This window comes from Sturnus vulgaris, chromosome 2, assembly GCF_052056855.1.
Source record: "Sturnus vulgaris isolate bStuVul1 chromosome 2, bStuVul1.hap1, whole genome shotgun sequence".
Taxonomy (NCBI): domain Eukaryota; kingdom Metazoa; phylum Chordata; class Aves; order Passeriformes; family Sturnidae; genus Sturnus; species Sturnus vulgaris.
In genome coordinates, this window is record NC_142244.1 from 23,517,603 (window position 1) to 23,531,291 (window position 13,689).

The window sequence follows — 13,689 nt, forward strand, 5'->3', positions numbered from 1 at the left end:
CTGAGGTAGTGCAGGGCAGGGAGCAGCTGGGTGAGTGGTGTGCTCAAGTTGTCCTCCAGCCTCTCCTACTGCCAGCACATGGCCCATCATTGGGGTGGTGGTAGGCAGAAAATTTCAGACTGGTTATTGTAATGAGATTTACTCAGTCCTGCTGTCTCATTTACCCTGTATCACAGGCACCCAGGATGTACTGTATCTTGAAAACTTGCTTGGCAAGGAGTCACAGCAGCTGCACTGGGACAGGTCTCAGCAGAAGGGAGCCCCATAAACAACTTGCTGATGACCTTTGATTCGTCTACCAATGTGCAGCAAGCAAATATTTAAACCCATGCCATTCAGAAAGGAAGCACAGCTTTACCATGGGGAGCTCAGGAAAGGGGTGCTGCTATGATAGTCCTGAACTATGCCCAGGAAGGGGCAAGCAGCCTCTTCCCTTCTTCCACTCCAGCAGAGCAGCCCGCCCTGCCCATCAAGCCCACACCAGGGAAGGGGCAGATGCTCAGAGCCCAACAAGTCGGGTGGCTGCTGTACCAAGGAAGGCAAGAGTTTTAAAGATATTTCAAGCCCAAAGACAAAATAACTGTGACCATTCCTCCTGCCCACAGTGCCTGTGACCCCATACAAGCAGAGGTTGTGTGACAGGGAGGCCATCTCTGGATCTGGCTGCCTGCTGTGGCCAGAGGCCCAGCAGGCTGGACCCAACTGCTGGTCTTCTATCGTGGGTGGTACCCACACAGTGATGAGTCTTCAAGAAATCTACTGGTGTTAGTCGGGTGCAGCAACAGGCCAAGAGGGTATTTATTCCTCAGAGTGGTGCCAAATTAGCTCTTTTGGTCAGTTTATGACTAGGTACTTGCACTTAACAGTATTCTTCCTGTTGAATTTTTATAGTTTTGTCTTTTCTTTTTTAAACATGAAAATAAACAGTCTTAAAATAAAATAATTTTAAAAAATACCCTGGGAAGTGGTCTATAAAAGGAGAAAATCCTTGCCAAGGGAATGCCACAGCAGTGAGCCCAAGCCACAGAAAGCCCGGTTGAAGGCTTCACTTTGCCTCAGCTGCTCAGAGGTTAACCAGGGTCTGTAAGCAAACAGCTTAAAGAAGAAGCCCGGCTTAGTGCCCGGGTCTTGGGCTGTCCCAGAGCCTAGCAGCCTAATGCCCTTCCAGCAGCCCCTCCCTCCCAAAGGCGATGCTGGGCAAACAGAGCCAGCCCTCGCCCTCTCCTCACGCAGCGAGGACGGACCGGACCCGCGCTGGGGCTCGGGGGCATCGCGGGAGAGGGTGTTTCACTTGAGACGGGCGCAGAGTCATGTGTATATAAAGCCTGGGGCAGCAGCCCGGGAGGATTGTTTAGCACAACCACACCTCTGCTCACTTGGCAGCAAGGCGAGGCACTGCCGGAGAGCCAGCACTTGAACCTCGAAGTACCCGAGTAGAGTGGGAACGATCTGCCCCATGGGCCCCCGCCTGCTGCTGATTCTGATGCTGCTTCAGGCAGGTGAGTACCGCCTCTCGATCCCTCTGCCCTGCCATGCCTCTCCTGTCCAGGGACAGCCTCTCCCCTTGCCATCAGCTTTGTGTGCTTCATACCAGGACCTCCGTGTGATTTGACCAAGCGAGGAAAAAAAGTGTCACTAGACAATCGTCAACTTTACAGCGAGGGATTGCGTAAGTGAGTTGCCTGCCTGCCTCACTTCCCAGCCCCAGCAATGGTTTGCACAAAGTATATAAACACAGGTCGTTTTCTTTTTAAATAGTTTTCTACTACAGAGTTGTTAGTGTCTGTGTTTCATAAATATACCTTCTTTCTATACGAGTGGCCATGGAGTGAGAAGTTTTCAATGCATCTGAATTTAAAATAATTTTTTAAAATTCTGTTTATAAAAGTCATAAATGACTGCTAACATAAAACCCCTATACACAGAGGCAACAAAACACTAAACTGGCACGTCTGAGGTTATATCTGCAGTAGAGTTTTAAAAGAAAAAAACAACCCCCTGCCTTCATTTACAGCAAAGGCTGCCAGTTTAAGCAGGAAATAGTGCTAAGTTGTCAGATTCACCTCTGTCTACCTCTCTGCAGGTATGCTCTTCTCTAAGGTGCTCCATTAGTAGTTTAACTAATGATTGCACATGCTGCTAGCGGGACATTTGGCTAGGAGCAGACTGCTGCAGAGACTCAGACTTTTACAAGTCTTTCCTGGCTGTGCTGGCTCAGCTGCCTAGCACAGAGAAAGCAGTTTCAGTTCTTGGTCAAGTTGTTAGTCGGGCACCTGAATATTAAAAATGTACTTGCTGGGGCTGACCTCTCAGCTGCAGCAGCGTGCCGCTGGCTCAAAACGCAGACAGCTTTCAAAGAACAGGAACATCAGAGGCTGCCTGGATGCCTCTTGCAGAACACACAGCCCTAAGCACACTAATTGAGTCTTTTGGACTGTCTTTCTTTTGGGGCTTTCTCTCCACTTTCATTGCAGCTCTGCACTGTAATTACAGTTTCTTGATCCCCAGAGATATCCCCAAAAGAAGAATGGCCTTTCTTCTTCTGGGTGAGGTACAGTTACCTTACCCTGGCCTCAGCCATTTTCATCCAGTGGCCAACAGACCAAGCCCAGCAGTCCTGTCTTAAGAGGCCAGTGAAAGACAGCTAAAAAAAATTTCAAGCTGCTTCTCAGAAGGCTGGGATTCCTACAAAGAAGCTTTTGTCTCCACTGGAACATTTTCAGGATCTGCAAACTGCAACAGGTTGAAGAAGCATGATTTATACCCCCAAGTTCAAATACTTGTGATTTCCCCTGAGAGCTAAGCCCCTTCTAACTCTGGAGCCTTGCTGTTTAGACAAGGAAAATGAGTGGTCTCTTTAGTTCTCAATAAAACCCATCCAATGTGTTTTTAGCAGGAAACCTGAACACTCAAGTAGTGTTTAGGTGAGCGGCAGCTTAGTTTTTCAGGAATGTGCATTTAATCCCCTAGGAATGCCCCGAGAAGCAGACTAAGGCTGTGCCAGGACAGCCTGAGGTGTCGATCCCTGGGGTGAAAATGATGGCACCCACTGCTGCGGGGGGGTCAGGCTGGGAGAGGGAGAAAAGCCCTGCCTTGCCCTTCACGGGGAGAGACCCTCCTTGTCTTCACTGGCATTTGGATTGGGCTTGGAGGGCAAGCTAGCCCAGGACATGTGGGAAGAGGCCCAAGCAAGGGGATTAGAGGCTAGGTTTTAAAAGGAAAACAACTGTTTTAATAATAGTATTGAGTCCTTGGGTGGTTTAGGGGATTAATTAGCCCGTGTTTGCACAACACTTTGAAAAGGTCAAGCGTGCTGCAATAGCCAGGGGCAGGTGGCAAAGTAACTTCAGTGGTGAGTTCCCAGTTCCCAGGAGTCACCTCCTTCTCCATCCAAGCATGCTGGAAAGTCCCCATTTGATTTTGGAGTGCCTGTGCATGGGTGGGATAAGCAGATAGGTTAGACTTTTGGGCTGAGGATTTTGATCCTACCGATAGAGCAGTGCAATGTGCATTCGGTCGTTCACAGTAAATCCAGGCATGAAATGCTCCTATTTGACACTATGGCAACGATAAGCAACGTTTGCAACTGAGCATCACAGTGGTTTGAGTATTAGGGGCAGGATACTCTTGGTTACCACAACAGTTACTGCAAGATTGGGTCTGTGGTTTCTAAAAAGGTTCTGAATTAACATGAGAAATCACAAGACTGCTCGAAAGACTTGAAACTCAAAAATCTCCAGACTGGTTTGGGTGGCCATCCACGCACTCCAGCTGACACAGAGCTCCTCTCTTTTTTTTTCCCCAAATTAGTGCAGCCCACCAGTTACGACTTAGGTGGAACATAATGATGGAGGCAGATGCGAGCGTTGCCAGCACTTCCAGAGTCTCAAGAGAAGGTGGCTACACATACATCTATAGGCTAATGGAGGCATTTTGTCCTTGACAAAGTATGTACTCTGCAGGCTCAGGGGCATGTAGCTGTCCCTCTATGCAGATTAATAGGACTATCAGTGTGTTTTGCCACCTGGAAAATGGGTTAAAAGATCCTGAATAGTAGGGGAAATTTGGATAATGTAAGAAATCTTTAGCAACATAGAAACTTCATTTCCTTCCACAGAGCCGTAGTTAGGTCTGTTTGCCTGGCTGTACTCTGCTGCTTCATATTCCAGTCAGAACCATAGCATAGCTGCAAAACTGGCCCAGGTTTGGGAGCTCTGGGGTGCAGTGAAGCCCAGGTGGCCCTGCATGGTGCTGGCACAGACCCTGTAAAGCTTAACAGAGCTTGGGCTCTGATGTGCAAGACCAGGCACACTGCTCCCAGGTACAATACAGCTGCAATTCCACACTAGTACACAAGAACTAGTAAGTCCTGCTTGAATTGAGTTCCTGTGGAAGAAATAGCATGCTTGGGTATTTCTGTATCCACCTTTTGATTATCCCAGACCTCAGGCAAAGCTCCTTGCACAGTACTCTTTGCCAGCTGAATGTCATGACTAGTTAGATTGTCAGGGCTGCAGCTAACCAACCAGTCAAAATCAAAACCATCTCCCTTTTTTAAGGACTGTTGGAAAATCTGTAGCAGGAATGTTTAATCCTTGTGTGTAACTGTGTCCTGTCTTTGCAGTTTGGGAAGGTGTTCTGGGAAAGTCCCATTCACTGCACACTCGAGGAATCATTGAACTGGCTGGAGCCATAACGTGTGGCACGGGACGGTCTCCCTTGGCATATATTGGCTATGGGTGCTACTGTGGACTGGGTGGACGAGGTTGGCCTAAAGATAAAACAGACTGGTAAGAGAAACCTCAGTTATGTGTCCAGAGGCACTGCAGATCTCCCTATTTTTTTTCTGTTTGTGCTACTATGACTCCACTGACTCATTTGTTGCCTTGTGGGCAGGGAACTTAGTATATATGAACATACTGGGGATTTGTGAGTGATGACCCATATATCACTTGGGAATTGAGTGAGGGCTTAACCTCCTTCTGGATGACACCAAAGCTCTTAGGACCTTGTACTATGTGGGATAGAGAGCAAAGGAGAAACTAGGATGTAATTTCTTGAAATAGTTGCATTTTTTTCATAGACGTCATACTTTGGACAACAAAAAGAGTGTAATCCAAGGTATTTGGAGGTTTATTTCACCCAGGTCCTTAAAATTGAAGCAATGGAAATATCACTGTTTATCCTCTTGAAGAAATCCATATAATTTCAAGGAGTAATCAAACTTGTTGCCTTCAGTGGCTGTTAGTTCCCACTGAATCAAGATAGAACAATAAGGGAGAGAATGGTGTTAGTGTGGAAGATGTTGGGCTTGTTATTCCCAATAAGGGTCGAAGGTATTGCAGTCAAAGGCTTCTTTTCTGTTCTGTGCAATGAGCACAGAAAAGAAAGTAAATGAGAGTAAAGTTGAGGATTGTGGACTCTTGTGTGCTCTGAGCCTGACATTTGCAATCCTGCAAGGTTTATATCAAAGTCAAAGCACACAAGTCTATCTACAGTCAACAGACCAGGTACTACTAGTAAGTAAGCTCTGCTTTTAACAGGGGTGAAGGTAGTCTGCAGCTCACTGGGAAGGAAACTGAAGTTTCCAGAATACCTTGCTGCTGGAGACATTACAGGTTGCTATAAAACCAGATTTCACTGAATTAGAATGACAGAAAAGGGGGGGGGGGGGGGGGATGGAGAAGGAAGAAAGGAAGAAAAGATGTCAAGGTTAAAGATCTCTGTGAGTATGAAAGAGACAGTTGTCTGTCCCTTAAGATTAATGGAGCTGTCTTCATTAATACAGTGAGATGTTTCACTCCCAAAGCCCTCTCATCATGTCCCTTTATTTGTCTGTGAACTATTTCATCTATGAAACAGTCAATATGGGCCTCACAAATGATGAGTAACTGCAGTAATATCTCTTGACTTGCTTATCACAGTGCTTATCTACAGCAGTGTTTAAATATTTTCATTATCCTTTAACAAATTTCATAATAAAGCCTTGAAAGTAAAACACTACTTCACTAATTTGGAGTACTGCTTTTATTGAAGGGCTGAGTAGAGTGGTCTAAAAGCTGTTTTCCATAGAGGCTGAGTGACATCCAAATTTATGTGACCCTGGAAGATGCAAGTAGTCAGCACTCCTGAAAAAGAGGAAGTAAAATACGGCAATATGTTCATCAGCCAGTGTTTCTGCTGTTGTTTAAATTCTACAGAATATTTTAGGATATTATCCTAAAGGCAGAAAATGAGACTTTGCAAGTGGAAAAGCCTCAAAATATCAGACAGTTTGTAAAAGGGAAGCTTGATCCTCTAAGTAGATTCATTATTATTCCTTAGCTGCAATGCTTGGCTGTTGTAGAAAAACTTTAAAGTTTTATTTAAGTTCTTAGCTAGGAAGAATCAGTAATGCCACACTAGATTTAGCCCTAAAAATTTCCACTGTTTGCTAGAGAAATATTGATATCTGTTACTAAGAACTACTCTAATGATTAGTGTGGTTGAGTACCCTACATCTGTCAAAGTGACCACATTATTTTCCATATTTGCCATTCTAAAAAAGAAAGAGAGTGACAAAACTACTGGCTGTGAGTGACAAATACTGTTTGAAATTATTCACCCCCTTGACCCTCTAAGTTTGTTATGGAGACCCTTACAAAAGGAGTAATTTTCTTGTGTGTAATTCAGTCAATCTGTCTAGATAGGGCTAGAGTGCTTCTAAGCACTTCTCTTTTATCTGTAAAAGAAAAAAAGCTATTGAGTGGGTAATCCTTTTATAAGGTTTATTCCACATACTGACTTTGATGTGGTGTTGTCAGTAATTACCTTTTGCCTTTTGTTCCACTCTCCACAGTTCCATCACTTCAAGGCATAATGACATTTCTTCCACATAGAGTCAATAGATTTGTTTCTCATTCTCCTTTCTGTTCTCCTGGATTGCTGCAGCACCTATGTTATAAAGTAAGACCTGAGGGTGCTCAGCACTTCCCTGAAAACCTCATGAAAGGCAGGGTGCATCTGTGACTCATCTAAGTCACAGGATCATTAATGCTGGAAAAGATCTCTAAGTAATCATTGCATCCAACTGTTAAATCTTAGCAAACTCATAGGGAAGAGTAAGATTTCCCCTCTATTTCAACGTTAAAGCAAAAGGAAAAGACACACAGCAATGTGGGTGCTGTTGATGTGACAAACACAACGTGACAAATTCTTACCTTATTGGCATTTGCTCAACAGCAGGAGTCTGGCCAGCTGATCCCTGCGGACCACCCAGAGCTGTCTGTAGCCATTAGGGCTGTCTAGTAGCTCAGCCATGATGAGCAGATTATTTACTACCCAGGTGACACAGTTGTGTTTGTTTGCCATCGCTGATGACCAGTGCTTTGCCATGTTGTTGGCTGCCTCTGTTTGTCTTGGTGTAACCGAATGTTAGCAGGTTATTAAAAGCTTAGCACCACTCTGACCCAGGTGCAGCAAAGGGCATTTCCAGACAGGAGGGGACCATCTGAAGGTGGCAAAGGACAACAATAGGATCCCTTAGTCTTCCTTCCTTGGCAGTTCTTCCAGATGTTTGTAAAATAGGAGCCAAAAGCACTTCTTGCTTTGTGTTGGAGTAAGCTACTTGTCACCCTCCTGCAGCTGTGGGGAATCATCAGGAGGAGCTGCTATAAGGGGGAGGTGGTCCTGCAGAGTTTATGCAACTTCCCCGGGTTTTGCCAAGCCAGATAAGGAGCAGTGAGTTCTCACAGCTAGCTTGTGAACACCATTTGCTTGTGCAAATTCAGTGCTCATTTGCTTGTCCTTGGCTGATTCACAAAATATCTTTTGCCCCTATCTGTCCTCACTTCTATCTCTCTTTCTGTTTGTTCCCTCTGGCTCTCCATAAAGAGCAATTTTTCCCTTGGCACAGAGGCTCCTAACTCCTCCTTTTGCCCGTCTACCTTCACATCGTTCTTCTTCCCCACACTCCCCCACCACTGACACCAATTTTACCAATTTGGCTACTGTCTCACTCCCAGACCTCATAAACCTTTGGTTTCTATAGCTGGCACTCCCCTCAATTCAGCCTTATTTGTGGCTCTCCACCACAGGCTCCAGTGTTCAGTGTCCCATATAGAGACACTAGTGACGGGCCTTCTCTGCTACCTATCATTCCCCTGAGGATGGATTAGGCTTTGCAGGAGCTTCAGGTTTTTTATGTAAAATCAGCCTGCCTCAATTTTTCCTGGTTAGTAGAGAGGTTTCTCTGTAGAGTCACAGTGATCTTGCAGGGATGACTTCTGGAAATACAGAAGGTCACTGCACTCTGGCTCCAGCCTCTGGCCTTGCATCCTTGCTGAAACAACCTTTGTTATTCAGCAGAGAATGTCTCTAAGTGCTGAATCTTTTCTCAATGGAATTTGAGTCCCTAAGGTACCAGAATAAAATTCAAGTGAGGTCAAATTTCCTATAAATTTAGAAGTAATTGACAGTGATAATTATCTCATTGACTAGTCCATAGGACAGATGTCATCAGCTGAGCTACTCATCCTCATTCAGTGAAACACAATTGCACTTTCAAATCTGATGCTTTTCACCCTATATTAGATGTCTGCAGCATGAAAATGTGAACTATGGTGCAGATATGCACAGAGGAAAAGTAGGTGAATGCCTTAGATGTAGATGGTTTTTAAGGTTCTTAAGTTAACTGATATGAATTTCACCATTGAGACAGATTAATTTGTAGCCTGTCCTAAGAACATTTATGGGCCAAGGAGCACATGGCAGGTCCAGGTGAACTGAAGAAATGAAGCTTCTTGGTGATACTGAGGAAGGCTAGAAAAATCCCAATTCCAGGTTTTGGGATGGGTCTAAGCCTCAGCCAGTGAGCCACAATAGCACAGCTTACAGGGACATTTCTGCTGCCTTTCAGTCAGATTACCATGTCTTGACCACACATGCTTTCACAAGGGCAAAAGCTCAGAGGAAGAAGCACAATGGTCATGGGAGCAACTATGGCATTAATGAGCTCCTGAGACATGTGAGCTTTCCCAGAGATGACAGGACACTTGCTTCATCAGCAGATGATTTACTGTCAGGCCAGGGTGAACACTGCTGTCATGAGCTGTGTGTGAGCAAACAGCCCTGCAGTCCATGCCAGCAAGCGGGATGCAGGAGGACACCCAAACTCCCTCTTTTTCTGTCTCTCAGGTGCTGCCACAGGCATGACTGCTGCTATGACACGGCAGAGAAGGAAGGCTGCAACCCCAAGGTGCAGCGCTACCAGTGGGCGTGTGAGCAGAACACCGTGCGGTGCGGTAAGGAAAGGCTGGCTCGTGTCCCGTGGGTTTCCCTCCCTTGGGTTTCCCTCCCTCCCTCATCTACAGGCACCAGGCTGACCAAAGAGCTTTGGGGGTCCCAGAGGCAGGTTTATGTTTGCTAAGCTGGTTTCAAAGCTGCTTTAGGCAATATCTGTTCTCTTCCAAGCTCCCTGCCCGTTGCTTGCCAGGAACTGAAAAGCTGGAGTCTCAGCACAGTAACCTGAGATCTCCGCAGGCTAAAGGGCAGGAATGGGGGCCACGGAGCCCACAAGCCATCTTAGTTTGGCAGGGATGCAGATAACTCTCTGGAGACTTTCTGCTCACTGGCATTGATCATGCCTCTTCCCACAGCTGTGGGTCGTCAGGGGTGCTCTTTCCACTGCAATTCTGGCCCTCCCTCCAGCCAGACTGTCCATTTTTTTACTACCCTTAAGCACTGCTAGAGAAGAGCCAGGCTATTTAGCATGGCTGCAAGACAGGTTAAATACGATGCCAGCCTGAACCTCTGCCCCGTGTGGGGCTCCAGCCTGAAGTCCTGGGGTTCCAGCAGGGATTTTGAACCATGCAGAATCAAATGCTCTCACGTGCTTCAGGCAGACAGCAAGTGTGGGCTGTGCTCAGCTCTACAGCTGGTACCCAGTCAAGAAGGTTTGAATTGCACTCACAGCCCGTCAGTGTCTCACACAGTTTGTTTTGACATACACCAGATGACTTGAGTCTTAGAATTTGTCGCTTGTATTTCTAAGTCTCCAGAAAGCTCCTGGTGGTAAAATCCATTGTAGAACACTTTGAAAGTTTGAAAAGAAATTGTGAGAGTAAAACTTATCCCCATAATGATAAAAGTTACTTGCTAGAACATTAAAATACCATTTCTACCTTATCAGAATACCATCTTCCACTGGTGGATTCCTCAGCCTCACCAGTAGCTGAAGATCTGCCAGCAGATAGGGGATGGAACACAGCACATCTGCAGTTGCTCTTTTCCTAGTTCCAGAACAATCTATTAAATACAAAGTGCTGGCAAAGGAATGTGTTGCTTTAATGTACAACTGCTCTCCCTCCTGCCTACCCATATTTCCATAGTTGACTGATATCTTCTGCTAGCCATTTAAAGGAAAAAAGTCCTATTTCTCTCTGCTGTGAAGGAGAAATCCAAGCTGCAGATATGAGATGTATCATTGAGTCCATGGGAGTGGACATAGGAGTGCAGTGGGCTGCAGTTGCTCTGACTTGGCCAAGAAGCATGAATAAAACCAATTTCATTAATTCCTTAACTGATGTCCAGGCCAGACCTGATGCATCTGTCAACTGCTCTCCCCAAGCCCTCAGCAGGCTTCACTCCCCCTGACATCCCCAAGTGAGGAGGTACAATAGAATTGTGTTTTGAAGGCAAATTTCCTATCCCAGGCTCCAGCACAGCAGGTCTTACTGGGATGTGAAAGTATAATGTCTGGTCCCATTCAAACAAAAGAGATGAAGAATTAAATTTCCAGGCATGCTTGCTGAGCTCAGGGTAATGATGTCCAGAAGTATTAGAAGCAGAATTGTTTGCACTGTCATTTCAATGCAACAGGAATTAGATGCCTGCTGCCTGACACTGTATAATAAATATATACATTTTAATGTAAAATAAACACAAACTCGTTTTACTTGGTATTTCTCCTCTTTTTGCTAACCATTAGGTAGTTTTGTTTGTGGAATGAGAAAAACTGGCAAAAAACATATATTTCAGTCTAGATATATGCCATCACCTGTAGGCAAATTCCATTCAATAGATATCTAGAATATAGAAAAGGCTGTTAGTTGTGAGATCTGGTCAAAAAAATCATTCCTCTTGAACAGAAATATTACGAAGCCAGACTTTCATGCTCACATTTGATGAACAGTTGCTGACACGGCATAGGAAGAGCTCAAGGAGCAGAGGGGTAAGGAGAGTATCAGGCAAGACTGGTAGCCAAGAAAAAAGTAGCCTGTAGTCCTCATTGACCCTTAAAATACTTTTACCAGTTAAACATTATTATTCAGACCAGCTTAGGAAACATGGGCTTTTCTTACTTTTCAGATACACGGTTGATCCATCAAAGTCTAGTGAAATCTGAAAAAATTCCTGTACTCGGTGCAGTTGGTTTTGGAGTGAAGCCCATGTGCACTGGCTCATTAAACTTTGCCTAGTGCAGGTATTTGTATCTTTTGGATAACCCATAGCAGCAGCCTCAAATAAACAAAGCACTGTTCTTTGAAATAATATTAAGCCAACAGCTGCATTTAAACCACCTATAGGTGGGATGATGTTCATTAACCCAAACTCAGTCATTTGCAATGGAGCCTTCTAAGCTAGTAGCTTTGATGTTATTTATGGTCATCTAGTCATATAGTTGCATTCTGTATAGTTCCATGTCTGACTTTGATCACTTTGTTAGCTACTGGCTCATAAAAATCAGGTACCTGGCCCTGCTGCGAAGCTCCTTGGCTCCTCTGCTGTGATCAGAGAGATACAACAGCAACAGATACAGCAAGAGTGAAGAATGCCTAGTGGGTGCCCTTGTGCCCTCAGGTTTCTGAATATCCCTCTGTTAGGCTCCTCCTTTCAAAGTAGTGTTTTTTTCTTTTGAAATCAGTCTGTTTTGCAGAGGGAGGAGTTAGAAGGGAAATTCACTGACTGAGGAATGGTGGAATATTTTTACCTCAGGCGAAGATAAAATAATTTTCCTTTTTAGCTTTGACTGCTGAATTAAACCCTCATAGTTCACATAGATCTAGAAGCGGAGCGTGCTCTGTGCTGACCATATTTTTATAAGCATTGCCAATTTACATTTAGCTGCTACTTTCTGATGCTCTTTGTCACAGTTAAGGTCAGACCTGTTGACAGAGAGAGGGCAGGGGAGAGTCAGATTCACTCACAACACAACATGCTGGTCCTGCTGCCACAGCTTTTGATCCCTAAGGGCTACTTTTTAAGGGTTTTTTTCCTCCTAAAGCTGCTTCTTGCCTTTAATACAGAATCTCTCATCCCTGGCTCACATTTTCTTTTGCAGATAACCTGACAGACCGATGTGAAAAAATGGTGTGCCTGTGTGACCAAGAAGCAGCCAAGTGCTGGGGAGCAGCCCCATACAATCCGCACTTCATCCTCTGGCCAGACTTTTTATGTGGACAGACTCATCCCACCTGCCATGTCAGATATGGGGGGCTAGAATAGTCTTTTTAGGACCTTTCTTCTAAGAGTTTGAACCTAAATGTGGTGGAATAAAATTTTTCCTCGTTTTCCAGATCTAACAATGGTGTGAGAGAATTTCTGTCAGGCTAGGATTTATGGTGAGGAGAGACAGACCAGAAAGGTGCAGTGGTGGAGTTGCCCTCCCTGTGAGAGAGCATTGGAATGTATCGAGCTCTGCCTTTGAGTGGACAACAAGCAAGTCAAGAGCTCATGGGTTAGGAAAAAAGGCAGATAAATAGGGGTAACACTGTTGTTGGTATTTGCTACACAGCACCTGAGCAGGAAAAAGTGGATGAAGCTTCTACAGGCAGCTTGAAGCAGCCTCACAATCACAGGCCCTGGTTCTGCTGAGGGACTTTAACTACCCTGACACCCGCTGGAGAAATAACAAGGTGACAAAAGTGATTAAGGGACTGGAGTATCTCTCTTATGAGGAAAGGCTGAGGGAGCTGGGTCTGTTCAGCCTCGAGAAGAGATGACTGAGAGGAGACCTCATCAGTGTCTATGAATAACTGAAGGGAGGATGTCAGGTTCTGCTCGGTGGTGCCAAGCAATGGAACAAGAAGGCATCGAGTAGAAACTGATGCAAAAGAAGTTTCACCTGAACAGGAGTAATAAGAACTTCTTTACTGTGACCAAGTGTGGAAACAGGATCCCCAGAGAGAAAGTGGAGTCTCCCTCCCTGGAGAACCATCTGGACACAATCCTGTGCCATGTACTCTGGGATCGTCCTGCTTGAGCAGGGAGGTTGGAGGTGGGCCTGTGGTCCCTTCCAACCTACCCAGCCTGTGATTCTGTGACAGACTAACATATATGCTGAAGCAAAGGGAAGATCCTGCTCTGATCATGATCAAGGTCTGCCTTTGCAGAAACAGAGGGTTTGGTCTGTGGTGCGGTGGGAACACATCTCCTGTCACCAAATAGAGCTGGTTGTTTTGTTTTGTTTTATTTTTTATCATAGAATCATAGGGTAGTTTGGATTGGGAGGAGCCTTTAAAGATCATTTAGTTCCAATCCCTGTGCAATGAGTGGGGACACCTTTAACCAGACCAGGTTGCTTAGAGCCCGGTTTTCTTATCTCTCATGCTCCTTCACCACAGCACTGGAGACACTTCCGAGCTGTGTTCAAGGGTAAGAAGAGATATGCTGAGCTATTGCAGTTGCAAGGTCAGCAAGGATTTCTGTCTT

At 45.2% G+C, this 13,689-nt stretch overlaps 1 protein-coding gene across 1 annotated transcript; it reads left to right on the forward strand.

Moving 5' to 3' along the window:
• Positions 1-1,219: 1,219 nt before the first annotated feature.
• On the forward strand, positions 1,220-12,550 carry LOC106854611 (phospholipase A2-like). The gene is made up of 4 exons (XM_014878645.2): positions 1,220-1,499; positions 4,625-4,790; positions 9,175-9,281; positions 12,320-12,550. Exons 1-4 carry the CDS (start codon positions 1,457-1,459, stop codon positions 12,481-12,483), a joined length of 480 nt encoding a protein of 159 aa, XP_014734131.1. The 5' UTR covers positions 1,220-1,456; the 3' UTR covers positions 12,484-12,550.
• Positions 12,551-13,689: the final 1,139 nt, after the last annotated feature.